At 45.8% G+C, this 22,055-nt stretch overlaps 1 protein-coding gene and 1 pseudogene across 1 annotated transcript in view; one reads left to right on the top strand and one right to left on the bottom strand.

Annotated features, from left to right (window-relative positions):
• LOC113607273 (uncharacterized) overlaps positions 1-22,055 on the bottom strand; it is a 253,782-nt gene that overhangs the window by 135,462 nt on the left and 96,265 nt on the right. Inside the window, 1 exon segment of the mRNA XM_027082476.1 lies at positions 4,792-8,403. Within this exon segment, the coding sequence (XP_026938277.1) occupies positions 4,792-8,403 (3,612 nt within the window).
• LOC113607246 (glycine N-phenylacetyltransferase pseudogene) overlaps positions 11,388-22,055 on the top strand; it is a 61,239-nt pseudogene continuing 50,571 nt past the window's right edge.

The following is a 22,055-nucleotide window of genomic DNA, read 5'->3' as shown; positions in this document are numbered from 1 at the left end:
GGTGTTCAATAAATATCTATCAAATTGAAAAAGAACAAGGCGAGAGGATGTGGTCACCTGGACGGCAACAGTACATACAGCTACAGTGATGAAGACTCTGAAATGGCACAGGGATGGAGAGACAGGCCAATGGAACACAAAGTTCAGTTTTAGACATCTCAGAGACCTAAATGTAAAAAACAAGTCCACGAAAGCTTTAAAAAAGGTAATTTAGGGGATTCTAGTCATGACCTGGGGGTAGAGAGTAGATGGATACACTTGAAAACATTAAAATTAAGAACTTCTGTTCAGCAAGAGATACCACCAAAGAAAGAAAAAGACAAGCCATGGAGTGGGAAATGATATCGGTGGCACATTAACCAACAATGCAATTGTATCCAGAATACGTACAGTCAGTAAGAAAAAGACAACCTCATTGACAAATGGACAAGAGATTAGGTCAGACGCAGCCCCAAAGAGAATATCCAAATTGTCAAAAAGCATTTAAAGGGCGCTTAGCCTCTTCAGACATTGGGGAAATGCAAATTAGGACCACCTCTACCCACCGAGCAGAATGGCTAAAATTGCTTGACAACATCAAGCAAACGTTAATGAGAATACGGGGCAAAGGAAACTCTTACAGAGGGAGTGTAAACTGGCACAATCACTTTGGAATAATATTTGGCAGTGTGTAGTAAAGCTGAAGATAGGCATGCCCCAATGACCCAGCCATTTCACTCCTAGGAGGTGCACCCAACAGAAATGCATGTGCACGTGCAGTAGGCACCTGGGCACGAACTGTCCTAGCAGCAACAGCTGACTGATACACACATTGTGGTATGCTGATCTGAAGTCATTGTACATAATGATGAAAATAAAAGAACTTTAGATGCACACCACAAGGATGAGTCTTAACATAATCAGAGCAAACAGAATGGGTAAGGTTTAAAGGAATACATATGGTTGTATTTATGTAAAGTTCAAAAACAGGCAAAAGTAAACTACATCGTTTGGGGGTGCAAGTTAAGCAGTAAAATTATAATGAAGGCAAGGAAGTGAATATCATAGAAGTTGGCACAGAGGCTAGGGCCAGTTAGGAGGAAGGATTCTCGGAGCAGGAAGGGTAGTAGTGTGGTGTTTCTTGACTCAGGTGGAGGTTACTCAGAGTTTGTTTCACAGAAATATATTATCTACACATTTGTGTACTATGCTTTTCTGTATGATTCTGTATTTCTCAACTTAAAAGAGCTTTAAAGAAACAAAGTGCAGGATGTGAAATCTTGGAAAATTAAAGCCTCTATAGACGGCATGATCATAACCATGTTAAGTATATAAAATTTGTTTATAGAGTGAAATCTGGAAGTAAATTTAACAAAATGTTACGAATGGTTGTTTTGGAATAAAAGAACTCTTGCTTCTCAAGAGCATTGTGGAAGGAAGAAATGGGAACACCGCTGAATTCCTTGCAAACTGCTCCTGCAATCATAGCCTGCTCTCCCAGGAGCAGCCACTAGATGGAGGCTCAGCCCTAGCTCTGAGTTCAGTTTCTGTCCATTACTGCCCAGTGCTTCACCTAGAGCAAACGTTTCAGAGCTTTCCCCACCTTCCCTTCCTGTGTTCATGTATCGGCTGCTCTCTTTCCTTTGTACGTGTTCTGATGCACAAGCATAAGAGGCCTTCTCACTCCTCCTGTGAGATTTGAAATAGAAAGAGGAATAGGAATGAACATTGATCCAGTACCTGCTTCATGCCTGACCCTTTCCTGGGCAGTTTACAATCACCTCACTGCTTGCTAAACACAGCAGGCTGTCCAGGTGTTTGCTGAAACCCTCTGCACCTGATCCTCCCATAGACAACACCTCCTGAACACAGGGACAATCTCAAGGGAATGTTGTTTTCCACTGTGTACATATATACACATATACATTTGTATGTATAGCACTGTTAAGTCAGTTTTATGATTATATTATTTAGGTCCTAATAATCTTTTTCTACTACTTGCTTTTACTCTGAGTGAACTAACACTATAATGTCTTTATTTTTCAATCAAGTTCTCTATGTATTTCAGATAATCAAACATTAAAAGGAGCAATGAGCAGCTAAGTTGGAGAAATGTCAGGAAGTGGGCACTCTTGTATCCTGCTATCTGTTAATGGTCACAATCATTTCAGAAAGTAACCTGAAATCTATTCAAATTAAAAACACATGTACTCTTTGGGACTTCCCTGGTGGCACAGTGGTTGAGAATCCACCTGCCAATGCAGGGGACACGGGTTCAATCCCTCGTCCGGGGAGATCTCACATGCTGCAGAGCAACTAAGCCTGTGCACCACAACTACTGAGCCTGTGCTCTAGAGCCCATGAGCCACAACTACTGAGCCCGTGTGCCACAACTACTGAAGCCCGTGCACCGCAACAAGAGAAGCCACCGCAATGAGAAACCCACGCACTGCAACGAAGAGTAGCCCGCACTCTCCGCAACTAGGGAAAACCTGCGCGCAGCAACAAAGACCCAACGCAGCCATACATTAATTAATTAATTTAAAAAACAAAAAACACATGTACCCTTTGATTGTGCAATCCCTCTTTTACATCCTTCAGAAATAAAAGCATCAATACCTCCGGACATCTGATCAAGGATGTGTTGCAGCATTACTTACAATGGCCCCAAACTAGAAATTACCTCAATGTTAATCAATAAAAAAATAGTTAACTAAAATACTATATAGCCATACTATGAAATAGCATGTGACTTTCAACTAGGGAACAATGTATATAAAACCCCTGGAGGACTGTATTTGCTGTATTATTATTATTTTTGTAATTTTTATTTATTTATTTATTCATTCATGGCTGCATTGGGTCCTCGTTTCTGCACGAGGGCTTTCTTCAGTTGTGGCGAGTGGGGGCCACTCTTCATCGCGGTGCACGGGCTTCTCACTATCACGGCCTCTCTTGTTGCAGAGCACAGGCTCCAGACACGCAGGCTCAGTAATTGTGGCTCACGGGGCTAAGTTGCTCCGCGGCATGTGGGATCTTCCCAGACCAGGACTCGAACCCATGTCCCCTGCATTGGCAGGCAGATTCTCAACCACTGCGCCACCAGGGAAGCCCATGCCGTATTATTAAAGTAAACAAGATAGTTACAGAGTAATACGTGGGTATGATCCCACCGTGTAACCCTCTCTTCCCAAATCCCCCTTACAATCCTGTGTATGTGTGGAGATAATGCAGATCACACACATGGACTGCTGACGTTATTGCCTTCTGTGAAACGGGATTGGGAGACTTTGTTACCTTTTCTCTTCTACATCTGTATTGACTTTGTTTTTAACTTTACTAATAAAAATTTAAAAAAATAAGTAACACAACAAGGAAAAAAATGCTTGAAAGTTAATGTTTAACTCTTTACCGATGAGGACATATGTTGAATAAAGTGACGTAATTTCAGCCGGTAGTGATCACCTTTGAATGTCTAATGCCTAATTCCAGTGTGTTGGGAACACACCCTGTGAACTCCCACCTCTCCCAGCTCGCTTCCTCCTAAGCAGCCCGCACAGGGCCTGGAGGCCGGAGTGAGTGCCCCACGCCTGTTGGTTGCAGCCCACAGGTTGTCCCTGTGCTCAGGAGGTGTCGTCTATGAGAGGAGCAGGTACGGGGGCTTCAGCAAACACCCGGACAGCCTGCTGTGTTTAGCAAGCAGTGAGCTGATTGAAAAGGGGCCAGGAAAGGACCAGGCACGAAGCTAGCGCTGGATAAACGTTCGTTCCTATTCCTCTTTCTCTTTCGAATCTTATGAGAGAGAAGGCCTCGTATGCATGCGCATCAGAACCCGTAGGAAGGCTAGAGAGCCTGAGCTCAGGGGAGAGGGAGACCTCGGCACAGCTGGGTGGCTGACACCTGCCGCAGGCAGAGTGGCCAGCTCGCCAAAGGTGGGGCCTCGCCAGGACCCGGGAGGCAGCGCGCAGGGCGCCTGCACTTAGCCCTGGTCGGAGGCTAACGCTGAACCTGAGGCTCTTCCACACCAGCACAGCGCTGGGCACGTGGGAGACACTACACCTATTTGTCTAAAGAAGCAAAGGGGAGAGGGCACATGGTTTCAGGAGTGGACAGGGAAAAGGGAGGTTTGCTTCCACAGTCCCAAGACTACTCTTTCCGGAATTTCCCCAAAGGTACCTCCTTCCGAGGGCAGCCTGACTCGTGAGAAATCCCAAGCTGGTATACCCTTTCTTGTGCCTGACCCACCAGCCTGTTCCCTGTCGTCGGTGGATGCCTTTGCTTTGGGGGAGAGACCCTTTTCTTTTACCAGGAATTTCAGAAGCACCAATAATCTCTCTCCTTACACTGAAACAAATTCAACTGGATCAGGTTTAGATTTAAAAAATAAACCCATAAATATACTAGAAAACAACGTGGGGAAATTTCTTTTTTAAATTTCACAGCGGGGAAGGATGAAGGTTGACGTAAGAAAGCCTGCCTCAGTCACCTGATACAAAATGGCCAAAGACTATGAACAGGCAGTTGATACAAACGGGAATTCAGGTAGCTTGAATTACACAGGGAAAAAAGAGACCACACAAGATTACAATGAAATGCCAATTCCCACTTGTTTGGCAAATTCCAAGAAACTGGTCCGGCTGGGTTGATTCAGGTGGGGCATTCATGTGTGTTAGTGGGACGGTCTCCATGGAAGGCAGAATGGCCTTCCTTTCCCTCCTCTCCCCTCACTTAGGGAAATGTCATGTGTGGTCCCCTCCTTCTCCTGCCTTAGAAGGTAAATAAACAGGTTGGTGTGAGTCACAGATAACTCACCTCACTCCCAAGGAGGTCCTTAAGCGAGGGTGCTGTGCTCAGGCCACAGGGATGCTGGCCTCTTTTCCTGCTCTCTTCCTTCTCACCCTGGTCTAGTGCCTGCAGAGAAAGTAGGAGGCTTGTCCAGGCCTTGGGGCTTCCAGGGGCCTCTGAGCTGCTATCCACATGGCTGGAGCTTCCAAGAGAAACCGCTGAGATGGCCCTGCCCCTGCCAGGGTAGTGGAAATCCACCCGCTGGGCACCAGGCCTGGGGCTCTGGGGCTTGGGGCTCAGGGGCTTACAGGGCACACCTTGGCTTCCATATACCAGGCAACAGGTGGAGCTGGAGGGAAGGGTGTGGCTGATCCCAGCCTGCTGCCTCCCAGGACTGGTGGGTGACAAAGGCCAAGACTTTTCAGGAAAGTTACCTGAAGGTAGGTATTTACCACTTTCCTGAGTGCTTGTACATTTAATAGTTGGTTCACTTTTTCTCCTGTTATCTGAAGAGACCAAACTGCTGGATGACAAAGGTGTGGGGGAATGTGGGAGTGTCCAGTGATCTCTAAAAACGTAGCAGCTCTCTTTGTCCTCTGCCTGTTCCTCGCGGTGGCTACTGGTGCCTAGTGGGGAAGGTCTGGGGGGATTCAAGATCTCCGGTCCTGGAACCAGACTCACTAAGGAGGGCCTTTTGGGGCCCTCAGCATCTTTGCTTTTCAGAACTGTGCGCCAGGAGGTCTGGTGCAGCCTGCTCTTTTTCTTCTGGTCCTTGAAAGAACCTGGAAAACATTCACCAGTGTTCTCTTTTTCCAAAACTCTTGACTCAAAAAAATTTGCAAGGGTCTTGTGAGCTGAGGCCAACCTCGCGCTGAGCCTTTTCTCTGGGGTTTTGAGTCTCTTGGCGTCGCAGCTTTCTGAGGACTGTCTTTTGCTACCGAGGTCCCCACGCGTCTCCACGTGGCCCCCTTCCGTCAGCCCTGCGAGCCCTCGGCCTGCGTCCTGGAAGCCCATCTCGGGAGAGGCGCTGGCGTGCGCGCAGCGTGGAGTCCCGACCCGGCCCGACGCGCTCTGCCTGCTGGCCACCGGGGGCAGACTGTCCGTGCACAGCTCCTCCAGGCAGTTAGAACCCCCAGGGCGGCCCCCTCCCGGGCTCTCGGCGGCCGAGGGCTTGCCTTTCCGTAAGGAGGTCACCTTGGGAAACGCCAACCGCCTCCCGGGCTCCCGAGAAGCCTGGCGGAGCCGGCGGGGCGGTCCGGGCAGCCGGAGCGCACGGGTGCGGGCAGGGGCTTGGGCGCCGGGCCGCTTGTCCGCACCGCCCTCTGCTGCGCGCACTTCTAGCGTGTTCTCGGGGCCCTGGGCCCCGGGCGCCCCAGTAGCTTCTTCCCTGGCCGCCCGGGTCCCGGAACTCTGGCTGGCCCCGGGCGGGTTCTCTTCCGCAGGCGCCCCTGTGCTCAGAAGGCCCCCTGCGGCGCGCCCTTGGGAAGACGTCTCTTCCCCGCCCGGGGGCCTCTCTTCCGAAGCCGCTTGGGGGATCAGAACTGTCCCAAGCTCTGCGGCTGGGGCCACCTGCCGAAGAGCCTCGTCTTCACCTCGCAGTCCGAGGGCTGCTGGCAGCTCACACTCATTGCCGTAAGTTTGTGGTTTCCCAGGCCGGGAAACCACACATGGGATCGCTCCAGCACTGCAGGGAGACCCTGGTCTTTCCTCCAGAAACTCACAGGACTGTGTTTCTGGAAGAGGACCCACTTTCCTCCTGGTGGCCTGCAGCCCTTTCTGCTCAACAGCGACAATGACGAGCGTGCCCATAGAAGACGTGTCTGCTTTGGGCTCTAGCAGGAGGCCCTCTGCCAAGGGCGTGGAACCACCCTCGTGCCCCTGGTCACACTCCTCACCCCCACAGGGGCAGTGAGACACGGCGACAGCTGCGACTCCTGAAAAACCCTGCGAGGCATTTTTCGTGAAGTTGGGGTCTGGAACCATCACGTCTTCTGCTTCCTTTGAAGTGTCTGTCGTGCTTGACTTCAGGGTGGTCTCTGGAGCATCTGAGCGATTGCTTACTCCAGAGCAAACCCCCCAGTCTTTGTTCCACACCTGTGACCTGCTATTGCTGGGATGATGTGGGAACTTGGCCCTAGCAGGTGGCTTTCTTTTCTCACTGAGGATATACTTTGATGTGTAATTACTGGTTTGGTTTCCTGCCTCAACAGAAATGTCCTGAAGGTGCTTCTGTTTATCACTCACGTCTTCAGCATTTGGTGCCAGGCCAGCGCTCAGGGGTTCCTCTGTTCTGCTTTCTGGGCCGTGTCCCAACTTGCCCTCGGCTGGTACCAGCACTTCCTCTGCGTTGCAGCTCACCAACTCTGAAGTAAGGCATGAAGAGACTGGGCGGGACCTAGACTCCTGTCCTGACGGGTTTTCCAGCCAGAGACTTTCAGAGGGCGTGTCCTGAGAGGCCCTTTTCCAGCTAAGAGCGCTGGGTTCACACTGATCCTCCAAACCAGGAGCCTTCCTTGGGGAAGCAGGAAGCAAATGAAACAGTTGGGTGGGAACAGGGTAAAGAGGGTGTTGTGTTCTTGGAGCCCGTTCTGCTTCTGTCTCTTCCTTCAGATGGCTCCCAAACTTCACAAAGTTCTGCCCTAGAGGACCCTCAGAGTATCTTAAGGGAAACTCTGCTATGGAATGGGCCCTGTTCAGCGTTGTCGTGTGCCGACAGCAGTGCCTTGGGAATGCCTTGCCCTTGTCATCGGTCTTTTCTGGGGCGCTCTGGCAAAGCTTGGCATGTAGGAGGCATGACGTCCCTAAAGGAAGCTGGCAGGTGGCATCAAAGCCGGGCTGGGAGCAGAGCAAGCCTGTGTTCGGCGCGGGGCCCGGAGTCCTTCCCTGCCCTGTCCTGGCTCCCGGAGGGGCTGTGAGAGGCAGCTGGGTTCCCCTGTCCCTGTTCTGGATATTCGGCCAGCTCCGGCCCTGTTCACAGCACCAGAGAAGAAAGGGCCAGACCGCTGGGATGCCCAGGTAACTCTCAGACCTGGATTTCTGAAGAGAAAAACCAGAGGCCCCCCTGAGGTCTTGTACAGTCACCGCCTTCGCTGGTGGGAGGCTGCGGCTGCCCGTGGGCCCCTGTGCACAGCCCTGTGTGTGGTCAGCAGTCCCTGCCAGCAGTGACGCTTGCTCCGGGCTGGCCACATCCTCCCAAAGGGGCACAGCCCTCACTTCTCCAGCAACTGCAGCAAAGGCTCGTACCCCACTTTTGCAGGACTCTTCCTTGAAGTCAAGGTACAGATCTAGTTCCTCTTCTGGGTCAAGCCCAGGGACACCAGTTGAATGCTGCTCCTGAAGGGTTCTGGATGCTGGGGTGTCACGGCATCCCCCGCGTGCTTCTCTGTCCTCAGAGGTACCATCTGGAGTGAGGCAGATTCCCCCTAGGAGGTCACCAGGCAGGGGCTCTGTGTCGGAAGCACTTTCAAAGGGGTCAATTTTTGTGTCTGATTGACTTTCACTCTGGTGGGACAGTGTCTCAAAATCACCGTGGTCTGTTTCCCGGCTCCGTCCCTGTTCCTCTGGTTCTGCGGGAGAAGGGGGGAGCTCCTTGTCTTCAATCTCACCTTCACCTGGCAGGTGTACACTTGGCTCTGGAGTCTGGAAGAGCAAGAAGAGAGGAGTCACAGACAAGGCCTGAGGACATCTGCACACACGTACACTGCACCTGCCTTTGTCAGAAGGAAGAAGGTTCAGAAATGTTTCATTTGTTCCCCATGTGAAGAGAAAAACCAGAGGACCCCCTGAGGCCTTGTACAGTCACCGCCTGTAGGAAGAGAGTGGTAAATATGAAGAGGTACCTTTTTTTTTTGGCCGTACACGGGCCTCTCACTGTTGTGGCCTCTCCCGTTGCGGAGCACAAGCTCTGGACGCGCAGGCTCAGCGGCCATGGCTCACGGGCCCAGCCGCTCCACGGCACGTGGGATCTTCCCGGACCGGGGCACAAACCCGCGTCCCCTGCATCGGCAGGCGGACTCTCAACCGCTGCGCCACCAGGGAAGCCCAAGAGCTACCTTTTATTAGCACAGAAAAGAAGAGATGGAGCCAAACCCAAACAGTAGGGAGAAAGTGTAGCACATAGTTAAAGCAACCCTATTAAAAATCAGAATAGGCGGAATGAGCATGTGCAGTTTAAGTACGAACTGTTGTCTGAGTCATGGTGAGAAGCATATCTGTGCCTAATGTTTTCAGCAAGAAAGAGCAAATGAATATACGCTTGCTTTGTGTTCTGTTTGTTGTTATGTAACCAGTTAAAGTCAAGGCTCTTACACTTAGAAGTGTTTTCTGAGTTAGGTTTGCTGCAGCCAAAAGAAAGAAAGAAAAAAAACCCACACACAAGAATTATTGAAATTGCAACCATATTTTGGGATGTTATAAATGCCCAAGACAGCTTTGAGAACAGGAGGAAAAGGAGAGAACTTGTGCGAGTATTTGCAGAGTTTCATTCTCTCATTACACATTTTTCAATCAACTTGTTATAATATCATTTATATGCATCCATTTAAAGTGTATAGATCTGGGGACTTCCCTGGTGGTCCAGTGGTAAAGAATCTGCCTTACAAGGCAGTGGACATGGGTTCGATTCCTGGTCAGGGAACTAAGATCCCACATGCCGCAGGGCAACAGCCCACATGCCACAACTACTGAGCTTGCGCACCTCAAGAGCCTGCGTGCCCACATGCTCAGGAGTCCACGTGCCACAACTAGAGGAGGGAAAACCCACAGGCCACAACTAGAGAGAAGCCCACGTGCTGCAACGAAGAGCCCGTGCATCACAACGAAAAAGATCCCACATGCCTCAACGGAGGTCCCGCGTGCTGCAACTAAGACCCGATGCAGCCAAAAAAAAAAAAAAAAAAAAAAAGTGTACAGTTCTGAGCATTTTGACAAATGTATACACCCATGTAACTACCACCATGATAAAAATCCTATTTCCTTTTCCCAAAGAAGTCCCTGACCCTCCCCAGTCCCTCCTCATCTTGAGGCAGAAGATAGATGGGCCCCAGGCTCAATAGCTGAGGTTTCTTCCCTGTGGACAGAAACTCCATAACAGCAGAGCGAGAGAGGAGGCTGGACCCTGCCCAGATAAGAGATTAAAAAAACCCATATATTCCTCGTTCTCAAAGAGACCTTCCCGACTACACATGTGCAGAAAGGCTCCTTGGGGGTCAAAAAGGGAGGGGGCGCCACCCCATAGTAGGTGATGTCAACCTTCCCACAGGCCTCTTCGCTAGAATCCACCTTGGCTAAGAGATGTGCCCACACTCATGGGAGGACCCTGAGATGTACCAAATACAGACTCAGAATCAGGCAAAGCAAGATGACTGGCCAAAGGAAACCTGGAAGAAATGCCCCATAAAATTGACTCAAACTACCATGAGGGCGTGACTTTCTCTCTGAGCCCGCCCGTGTGTCTATCCACACGTACCCTTTTTCCTCCTAATAAACACTTCACTTGCTTCACTACTTTCCGTCTCTATGTGGAAATGCATTTCTACACAGCTGACGGGCCAGGGCCTTGTCACTGGCCACTGGTCCCTGGTGGTCTAGTGGCTAGGATTCAGCGCTCTCACAGCTGCGGCCTGACCTCAAACTCTGGCGGGGAACAGAAAGCCCGCTTCAAGCCTCTGCAGGCCGAGGCCACCCGAGACCCTCTTCCTCCCTGTGCCCTGTTTCTGCCACACAGTCTAGATTTGCCTTTTCTAGTTTCAGATGACCAGAACATGCAGCATGTACTCTTTGGGGGCTGGCTTCTTTCTCTCAGCATAATACTCTAGAGACTCATCCATGTATCTTGGTTGTAGCATGTATTATACATACAACAACACCTTGAACTTTGTGATAACACTGTACCCAGCATTCAGTTCTCAGACGCTCCAAAGATTCCCCAGTCCTGGAGTAGGACAACCACTTGGCCCTGCGTCTAGCTAAGGCTCCGTCGCACAAACTTGGTACAGAGGCTGTTCACTCAACCAGCCCTTCCCAAGCACAGATTCTGAGGACTTGTCATTAGAGGTTTCTCAAAATAAAATTGCTTTTAATCCTCTTTACCTAAAAGGAGAAAAGCAGACAAACACCAAAGCATGTGATGTGTGAGGTATTTAAGCTACAGGGTAGATTCAGAAAATCGGAAATAATATGATACTATAGTTTCGAATATGTCGCAAAGCAGAAAGGAGCTGGGAATAGGAAAGGAAACATTAAAAGTCAAACCATTTGGAAAGCAGGGCTGTGTGGTGGCCACGTGATATCCAAGAAGAGGGAGGAATTAGGGAAGCCCTGGTCTCCCCCAAGTCCACTGCAGGCATGTGCTCCCGTGGTCCAACTCCCAGGTGGCAGGCCCCTCACTGCGGCAGGAACAAGAGTCTCTGGCCTACAGAGACTTCTGCTTCTGCTCAGTAACTCCTGCCGTCAAGAGCACCTCCGTTCCCTCACCTCGCCAACCTGTTATTAAACTGGGAAGGGACCCCTTGACCATAGAGCGTTTCCTCAGCTCTGTCATAGCTCGATGTCACCTCACAGACTCATATGGGCATCAATATTCACGTTTCAGGCCCAGAGAATTCCAAAGTCCCAAATTCCAAATGACCAATGATCTGGACATTGACTACGCCAAGATGTCAGAGGTCTCACTCCTGACCCCACCCCCTGCTCAGCATGGTGACCCAGGACACTGCCAGTTAAAGGAACTGTACTCCCTGCCTCGGTCTTGATGAGAGTCAAGCCTTTCTTTGACTTCCAGGTATGCTGGCAAGAGGTCTCACTCTGTTTCAATGAAAATAAAAAGCCTTTGATGGGGACGGGGTTGGGGGGACCCCTCTAAACTCTCTCAGATTACAAAATTGGTATAGTCTGTGCAAGATCACTGGAAATCCAGCTTTAATATTCCTTAAAGTGTTTAAATGCTGAATATGAAGAGTATCTTTTTTAAAAAAGCATTTGATTTGGTTGAATATTAGATTCTAAATCTTATGAAGAAAGTTTTTTTTTGCCCCCTGAGCTGTTTCAGGAGTAATTCTCAAGTACGTAATTTCTCAGCACAAATCCATATAATTTCACGGTTATCCCTCAGGGATGGTCTGGGGGTTGAATCTACAGGCAAAAGTGTTCTTTTTGCTGAAGCTCAGAGTTATTTCTGGGGTTAGGGGTGGGTCAGATTTGAATGTTTTTAAGCAGAAAAGCTCTCTTTATTTTGTCACAGGCCTGGCACTTCCTAATTGTCTTATCTCTATAATTTTGTGAGGCTTCAGACACTAGGGCAAGGTGTTTGGACTTTCTCCTGTAAGAAACAGAGAGCTGCACGCAGCGGGTGTTTGCACAGAGGGATGAAGTGGTTCCAGACAATACATTAGGGAGTTGAGAATGGTGTGAACAAATGGGCCAAATGGGCTCCAGCACCCTGCCCCCAACCCTCCTGACTTTCACTTCTTCCCTCACCTTCAGTCACCGGGCAACAAACCTCTCTCCATCAGAATTCCTGCCCCCATCCCCCAGAGCACCCCATCGTCTTCCCTTTTCAAACTCCTCAGTAATACAATTTACATTTTATCTCCACACTTCCTCATCTCCCATTCAGTCTTTAAAAAACATTAGTATTTGATGACAAGACATATCCCTTCTAAATACAAATTCAGTTGCAAGCCATTCGTTTTAATAGGTGGTATTTGCATTATCTTGCAGTTCTATTGTTTTTCTAACTTCCATTATGATTTGCTCTCTGACCCATAATTTATTTAGAAGTAGGTTTTGGTTATCTTTTTGTTTCTGATTTCTATTGAATTACATTGTAATCAGAGAGTGGTCTGTATGATTCTTTGAGATTAGTTGAAACTGGCTTTATGGCACAGTACAAGCTCCTGTTGAAACCACGGGTAATCATTAGTTAAATCCGTGTCACTTGTAATCTGCCTTCATTAATCAAAGTCATTTTAATTGTTTCTACAAAAGACTTGCATTTCCTCCCAGTGGCAATAAGCCTAAACAGTAAGATGTTTGCCTGGTTGTTTTGCAGAGTCAGCTGTCTAGTTGAAGCTGAGCTGGTTAAGACTGCATGGGACCCCGACCCTTCAACGGGACCTGCTCCAGTGTCCGCTCAGTGACCTTTTGAATCTGCAGAGGCGGGCAGCTTAGTTATGGCTGCACAGAGCTGCGATTATCACACCTTTTCCCAATCACCTTTCCCCACGCTGTATTCTTTAGCCCCTAAATACCCCGAGGCCAGCTTTCGGGAGGCGGATTTGAGATTTGGTCTGCAGTCTTCACGCTTGGCTGCCTGACAAAATAAACGAATAAACAGTCTCTTAGGGCTTTCCTGGTGGCGCAGTGGTTGAGAGTCCGCCTGCCGGTGCAGGGGACACGGGTTCGTGCCCCGGTCCGGGAAGATCCCACATGCCGCGGAGCGGCTGGGCCCGTGAGCCATGGCCGCTGAGCCTGCGCGTCCGGAGCCTGTGCTCCGCAACAGGAGAGGCCACAGCAGTGAGAGGCCGCGTACAGCAAAAAAAAAAAAAAAAAAAAAAAAAAGGAAGGGTTTTTTGAAGAAAAAAAACAAAAAACACCTAAACTGAGGAAAAGAAAAGCAAGGTGTGGCCTTCCTATACAATAAAAGGAAAAAAGGAGAGCCGACCTCCCCAAAACCCCCCCCCCCAAAAAACAAAAAAAAAAACCAGTCTTCTGCTGCAAACCTCCCGTCAGCGTTTTGGCTTGCTGGCAGACGGCAAAACGGACCTGGTTCTGTAACACTGTTTCATAAGTGTTCCATGGGTGTTTGAAAAGATCGTGTATTCGCTGCTTGTTCATTCAGGATTTAATAATAGCTCATCAAGCTTGTTCAGTGTTAAATCCTTGTCAAATCCTCATAATTTGACTAGTTTTTCATTTGCTATTAAGTACGTTGAAATCACCCCCTGTAGTGCTGCGTTTGTCAATTTCCTCTTTTAATTCTGTCATCTTTCAATTGACACGTTTCAGTGTTATGTTAGTAGGTGCATAAACAAGTTCTGGCTCTTTTTATTATTTCTTAGTAACTCTCTTTATCCCTAATAAAAGTTTCTACTTTCAAGGCTGTCTTCTCTAATAAACCTACATCAACTTTCTTTGCGTTAGTATTTGCCTAGTATATATTTTTCCATTCTTTTTTTTCCAGTCTTTCTATGTTCCTTAGGTGTGTTTTTCATAACTAACATATAGCTGGGTTTTCAAGATCCAACATTTCAATTACTTAACCAGAGAGTTTAACCAGCGAGCATTTATTTGGGTTTCTATCTATCACCGTAGTTCATTGTTTTTAGCTCCACCCCCCCTTTTTTTCCCCTGGGAATTTCCTTTTTTTTTTTTTTTTTTAATGTGAACTCAACCGTGGTTTGTTTAAGAGCGTATGTTTAAAGGAATGTAGAGCTCTGAGAAACTGCTCCCGGGCTATAGTCCTCATTTTGCCCCAAATGAAACTTAGCTCACAGCTCTGACCTTATGCATTTTTCTAAGTTGACACTGCCTTCCTTTCTTTCTTCTCTCCTCCTTCTGTCCCCTCCTTCCTTCCCTCCCTTTCACTATCTTTTCTACAACCTTATTGAGGTATAATTGACATAAGTAACTGCACATATTTCAAGTGTACAGTTAAAGTTTGTGTGAAACCGTCATACATCTGTGAAACCATGACCACGAGCAAGATAGTGAACATTTGTCTTGCTTCCAAAAGTTCCCTCATGCTTCTTTATAATCCCTCCCTCTCATCTCCCCTCCATCCCCAGGCTATCTTTATCTGCTTTCTGCTACTATAGATTAATTTGTATTTTCTAGAATTCCATATAAATGGAATCATACAGTATGTATTTTTTGTCCGGCTTTTTTCACTCAGCACAATTATTTTGAGATTCATCTATGTTGCATGTGTCAATAACTGGTTTTATTGCTAAGTAGTGTCCACTCACCTGCTGAGGGACATTTGAGTTGTTCCCAGTTTTTGGCTTTTCAAATAATGCTGTACAATTCTGTACAGACATGTGCTTCATTTCTCTTGAGTCAATACTGAGGACTGGAATGACTGGGCCATATGGTAGGGGTATATGTTTAATTTCTTAAGAAACTGCAAACTGTTCTCCATCCCCTTTTACACCACCCCCAGCAATATATGACAGTCCAGATGTTCCACTCCCTTACCCACCTCTGCTATCGTCAGTTTTGTTAATTTTAGCCATCCTAGTATGTGTGAAGCAGTATCACATTGTGGTCTTAATTTGCATTTCCCTAATGACATATGATGTTGAGCATCTTTTTGTATGCTTTTTTCTATCTGTACATCTTCTCTGTGAAGTGTCAGTTCAGGTTTTTTGCCCACTAAAAAATACTGGGTTGTGTTCTTATTGAGTTGTAAGAATTCTTTATATATCCTAGATACAAGTCTTTTGTTGGATATATGTTTTGCAAATAGCTTCGTCCAGCCTGCAGCTTGCCTTTTTATTAACAATGTTTTTTAAAAGCAAAAGGTTTTAATTGTGATGAAACCCAATGCATGGATTTCTTTTTTTCAGATCATGTTTTTTGTGTGTGTCTAATTTTAAAAACTTTGCAACCTAAAGTCACTAACTTTTTCCTGTCATTTCTTCTAGACTGTGGTAGACAGAATAATGCCCCTTTTCACTGAAGGATGTCCATGTTCTAATCTCTTCTGGAGGCTATGAAGGCCTAGGGCAAGAGGGACTTTGCAGATATGATTATGTTAAAAATCTTGAGGAGATTATCCTGGATTATCTGGGTGGGCCCAATGTAATCACAAGAATCCTTATAAGAGAAACACCGAGGCAGGAGAGTCAGGAAAGGAGATGTGATGAGGGAAGCAGAAATCAGAGTGACCCAAGGAGGGGCTACAAACCAAGCAATGTGGGCAGCTTCCAGAAGCTGGAAAAAGCAAGTAAATGGATTCTCCTCTAAGAGATTAGATCTCAAATGTTATCACAACAAAAAAAGAAATGAAAATTCCCCCCCTAGAGTCTCCAGGAAGGAGCATGGCCCTACTGACACCTTGACTGTGCCCCAAGTGATTGTCTGACAGTGCGAGTGTGTAGCAGCGTGGCATGAACAGGAGGCCCGTGTAACACATAACCATGACGCCTTCTAGAAAAAGGACCTGGGCTTCTCTAGGGGCAGAGGTCTGTTTTTCTCTCTTGCCTTAGTCTACATTTCTGTCAATGGCTCCACAACACCAAGTGTGCTTATCTTACTAGATTTTGGGGAAGATGAAGTAAGGATATCAGAGCCCTCTGAAAATTCTAAATATTCTCCTAAACTGTAAGATATATTGACCACCTCATGTTAACCATGGAGACTAAACACCCCATTCTGTCAGTTCTGTTTACACCAGCTTGCTCACAAATACCTTGGGGACAGAAATTATATATCTTGCTATCATATGTCTTGTTATCCCCCATAGTATCTAGCAGAGGCTTGGTACAGAGTAAACACAAAGAAAATATTGGAGAAATCTAGACCTATACAGAATCACCACTGCAACGATGATTATTATAACTCTGTGGCTGTGAGCATATAAGCATTTTATATCCACAGGACATTTTCCCAAATGTGATATTCAAAGGTACATTCAGATTTACATGCACGTCTTCCAATTATTGTGTGCACTAGAACTGTGCCAACAGATACAGTATCTTCTTGTTTTGAGTTTTCCAATTTGTGTGAGAATATTTTAATACAGAAATGAAATATTTTATTATTCTACTTGAGAAGTTTTTGTTGCTGTTTTTGTGGGTTTTGTGGGTTTGATTTTTTGTTTTCTTTAGGAAACTCACTCAAATAATTGGAATTAAACTGCAGTTCCTTTGAAGCCTCTGGCGAGAGGGGTGACTGTCCTCAAGGTCGTCTTCTGGTGGTTCAGGAGGCACTGTGATCCCTCCAGGGCATAGCTCAGGGCATGGCACACGAATGGTAAGATTTTTCCAGTAAATGTTTGTCAGGTGAATAAAGAAACATAGGGCAGTGACAGTTACACGGTGTGGGGTGGGGAGAGGCTAAAGCAGAACCAGAGGAAAGTTGAGGAGGTCAGAGGTATCCAGAAGTTTTTTTCTTGCCTTAGTTTCGGAGCAAGTTTCCGTGTTACCCACAGTCACATTCTCTCACTTAGCAAACCTCACTCCTCACAAAAGTCTGACATTTGAACCTGAGCTAATCAGGTTTATCTTTCACTCTTTGAAAGATGCGGGTTTCCAGGTCAATTATTCACACTGACAAGGGTCCAAGGAGGATGTATTATTCCCTACACTGTCCAAGGACTCAGGCAGTCTCTACCTCATTGCACCTAAAGTACATACTTCTCACCCATTTGTTAGACAAGGTGACAGGACTTCTACCTGGAAGTCCTTTCAGGCAGTCAATATGAGTTACAATATGATCCTGGGAGTATTACTATTATGTTTATTTAAGAATATTTCTAGAATCCCAAGTGGCCTTTCCCCTTAAGTAGCCCCAATTCTGTACTCTCAGCCTGGATTTCCACATACACCAGAAACTATTTTCAAAGGTCCTGTAGTTATCTGCTGCTTTGTCTGATTTTTCTGTGAGAGCACGGATGCGTTTGCCAAATTCTGGATTCAGGGTTGCTTAAGTTGCCGTTTACTAGGAACTACTACGGGCCAGAAACTGCATCAATAAAAGACACACAAAACAAAGGCCCTCCTATCAGAGCAGCTGTGAACTAACAAGGGAACAAGCACTACACAACTAGCAAGGGTGCAATGGTACAAACAAGAACTGTCCACACATAGGCAAATGAGTAATTTCAGGGTGAGGAGGGTCTCAAAGGGTGTACATTTGAGCTGTGATGTGAGCGATGACGTTTCATGGGCACCAGGGGGAGAAGTGTGAAATGGGGAGTTGATGAGTGAGTAAGGCCACCACGGGGCCAAGTCGCAAACACTGGTCCTCAGGGCTCTCCATTTTTTCTAAGTCAAGTCTTTGCTACCACACCTCTTTCTTATCATTTAACACATTGCGTTGTACTCATCAGTGTCATTTAATAATATCAAAGGCTGGAGGTGCCCAGGGAACCAAGCAGACGTCGTCACTGCCCCCATGACACACACAAACACCAAACAAGGACACATGCATGTGTAACTACAAGTTGAGAGGTGGGCTAGGAAGTGAGAAAGCCCAAGAGGTTAGGGAAGGGCTCTGCAGGAGGTGATTAAGCAGAGTCACCCTTAATGATTAAGCTGAGCAGGGCCAGCCCTGGGAATGGGTGGGGAAGAGAACATTCCAGACTGGGGGACAGGCTTGTGTGAAGACTCTGAGGTCCAGACACCTCGGCTCGAGGGAACCAAAAGAGTGGGCCACTGTGACCTCATGGTGAGGGGAAAAAGAGGCAAAGGCCGGTACTGTGGGTCTCGTAGGTGGGTTGAGGAGTTGGATTTTGTTCTGAGTTCAAAGAGGAAACTAATAAAGAGTTTTAAACAGGGAGTACCATGATGCGGAATGTCTTTAAAGTCACCCTGGCTGCTGTGAGGCCAGTCAGAAAGTTACCATAGTCATTCAGTTTTCTTCTCTATTATGCTCTGGTGTCTCAAGGACAGGTGGGCCCCCAAACTCTTGCACCACTGAGTAACCCAAGTTGTGAGAAAGTAGCCCAGATTCCCTCCCCAGTGGGAAGAGGGCATTTAATCACAACTTTGAGGGGTTAAAAAAAATCAGTGACTCTCCTTGTGATGAGAATTTGCAGTTGTGACAAACTATTGCCACTGACATCCTGGGTGACTTTAGGTGGCTTACGTCCTCTTTCTGCACCTAACCATCCTCATTTGTAAAGGAAGGCACACGAGTAGATTAGCATCTTAAAAACTGCATTCTGACTGCACCTTCTGCCCTGATATGAAAGTGAGTTCAAAGGAGCATCACTCTACCCTTATAATGAAAAAGCCAAATTAGTCTCACATTCATAACTATTATGGAGCCATCACAGAGCTAAGGTTGCAGAGCAAACTACTGGTCCCAAAATATGCAGAAAGACAGGCATCTGCAGGGAGAGCGGAAACCCAGACATTCAAGGCCAGTATCAAGTGATCTAACATAGGCATAATTGGAATCTTAGAAGGAGAAGAGAGAGAGAATAGGCCAGAAGAAATACTTGAAGCAGTAAGTCCAATAATTTCCCCATATTAGCCATAGATATTAAAACCACAGATCCATACAGTTCAAAAAGGATAAACACAAAAGAAAAAAAGTTCACACTTAGGCATATCATACTCAAACTGTTGAAAACAAAAGTCAAAAAGAAAATCTTGAAAACAGCTAAAGTAAAAAGAAACAATACACAGAGAAAAAAAAGATAAGCATTAAAGCAAAAATTTTATCAGAAACCATGCAAGCCAGGAGACAATGGAGTGACATATTTAAGCAGCTGAAAGAAAAAAATATATTCAGCAAAAGAATCTTTCAAATATGAATAAGACTTTCTCAGACTAACTGAAACCAAGGGAATTAATTTCCAGCAGACCCACTGTATAAGCAATGGTAAAAGTTCTTCAGGCAGATGGAATATGATAGCAGACTGAAACCTGGATCTACACAAAGGAATGAAGAGTGCAAACCAGGAATAGAGAGAACGTTCTTAACCTGATAAAGGTTAACTACAAAAAACATACTTAGTGTTAAAACCTGAGTGCTTTCTCCCTAAGACCTCAGCAAGGCAGGATGCTTTCTCTCACCACACCTAGTCAACACTGAATGTTGAAATCTTAGCCAGTGTAATAAGACAATAAAAAGAAATAAAAGGAATGCAGATTAAAACGGAAGAAACTGAACAGTCTATGTGTAATTTTCTATATAGAAAATCCCAAAGAAATTAAAAAAGAAACCTCCTAGAATTAATAGGTGAGTTTAGCAAGGTGGTAAGATATAAGATCAAGAAACAAAATAAATTGCATTTCTATACACTAGGGGTGAGCAATTAGAATATGAAATTAAAAAACTGCATTTACAATAGTAGCCAAAAATTATATCCCTAGCTATAAATCTAATGAAATATATTCAGGATCTATATACTGGTATTTCATCAGCATGGCTTTTTAATCAGCACGGGTGAAAGAAATCAAAGAAGACCTGAATAAATAAAGAGAATATGGTGTTTATGGATTTCAAGATTTAATATTACTTAATGTAATTACTTAATATTAAGTAATATTGCTATTATTAAGAAGCCAATTCTCCCCAATTTGGAACAATCTGAGTAACAAAATAAATAACTATATTATTGAATTATAACCCAAAGGATAGAATAATTACCCATAAGCCCATATTGATGTGAATAAGTGACTGAATATCAGGGGAGAAGAGCAAGCTCTTCCTTGCAGAAAAATTCCAATTAATAAATGTGGAAGGAATGGTGAAAATAGAAAATCACTATTACAGCACCAGTAAGAGTTGCGTCAGGGAATATCTACAATGAACACTAAAATTATGTGTAAGAAGCGATCAAAAGGGTCATACTTTGACTGAGTAATCTCACTTGAGAGATTCTACCTTAAGGAAAGATTCTGCAATGCGACATGTTCATGGAAGTGCTATTTAGAAAACTTAAAAAGGGAAATAATTTGTGTTCAACAATAGGAAAATGGCTAATCAAATTAAACAATATGCACTCAATGGAAAATTACACAGCCATAAAAATTTAATTAATAAAGGCTATTGAATAGTAGAAGAAATATATAATAATGCAGGCTAGAATTTTATGTATTATATGATTATAAATCATTAAAAAAATACAAACTAACAAACAAAAAAACCCTGAAATGAAATATACCAAAGAAACAACATTTTTGTTACAGTCAAAATTATTTCTTCTTCAAAACTGTCACATCAAGTTGGTTACATTACCATTTTATAATTTTAAAATATTTGGAAAAAATTTGATTCCTTTTATGTAATATGAATTATAGGTAATTCTGTTGTTAATAATTCAAATAGACCTTCAGCTCCAGTAGAAAGGGCCTTCTACCTTCCCCATAGTGCTTAGTTGCAAGTCCTGATATGCAGAATAATCTCAACCGATATTTGCATACTGATTGATTTCCAATATTCATAGCTATAGGTGTCACCTCAAGAGTGTATAGTGCTTGTTTCTCTTCAGGTGACAGCTTTGATCTCAACAGTGGGGAACCAGGACTCCCAACCCCGCCTGGCAGTAGTGAGGTGGATCTCTCCATCCCCTGCTAGAGTAGGGCCAAAGGAGGTCTGCTAAGTCACAAGGTTTAAATAAGGTCTAGAGTTTGTTCCTGAGTTTTCTTTTTATCTCCCAAATATTCTGGGCTGGGAACCTGGAACCATCAACAGGCAGAAAGAAAGGAAGGAAAGAAGGGAGGGAGGGAGATGGGGAGGAGAGAAGGATGAAGGAAGAGAAGGAGAAAAGTTTGCTCTGCTTCATTTGTATGTTTATGGAGGTGACTGAGTGATGGCACAGAGAGGCTAATGCCATTGAAAGAAGATTTAGATTATGTACAGCTTCCAAGAGAAAGAGGCACACCATGCCACAGAGGGCCACATGGGGAAGCACCAGTGTTGGTCAGGAGGCAGAAGGAGCAAGGGGAATGCCTAGGCTAGAGCCTTTATTGAGGTTTCTGAGAGAAAAACAGGACAAAATAAACAGCTTAGGACTGGCAAGTTTGAATAATTACAGCAGGCTCTGGGATAGTGGTTGGCCCTGAGGTGATTTAGGGCAGGGAGAATATTGGCTTAGTACGTGAGAGTTTGATAAGGAGGTGGTCCAGAGCATGGGCTCTGGATCTTAGGGAAGGTGTATACAACTTTGGCCATTAGTTTGGTCCTATAATTAATGGATGCCAAATAGAAAAATCCAGAATCTAAGAAAACACAGGACACTCTCTGTCCAAAGTTTCAGGAAGGGAAAGCCCAGCAGGGTCTTAGCAGGAAAATCTATCCCCAGTGGCAGCAGTGTCCTGACTTGCCTACAACAGTAGCCACAAAAGATCCCAGGTATGCCAAGCCATGACCTCCCCATCCCTCAACTATCAGCAAGAACAGGCCAATCTGTCAACAGCAGAACCTGGGCAAGCCAAACCACCCCCTGCCACACAACTGCCAGGAGCAGGTGTACCCTCTGCCTGCGCAGGTGGTGTCAACAGTCCTGGTGTCTTCTGGTCCTCTACCCAGCACCAGAAAGCAACACAGCTCTGGTATCTTCCAATCCCCCACCCAACAGCAGAGAACCTCCCAGACCCCATGGCTTCAGCCCTTCC

This window comes from Aethalodelphis obliquidens, unplaced genomic scaffold, assembly GCF_003676395.1.
Source record: "Aethalodelphis obliquidens isolate GAN/ISIS:26980383/991018 unplaced genomic scaffold, ASM367639v1 scaffold47, whole genome shotgun sequence".
Lineage (NCBI taxonomy): Eukaryota > Metazoa > Chordata > Mammalia > Artiodactyla > Delphinidae > Aethalodelphis > Aethalodelphis obliquidens.
Note: the sequence above shows the minus strand (reverse complement) of the source record. Positions and strands in the feature narration are given on the sequence as shown.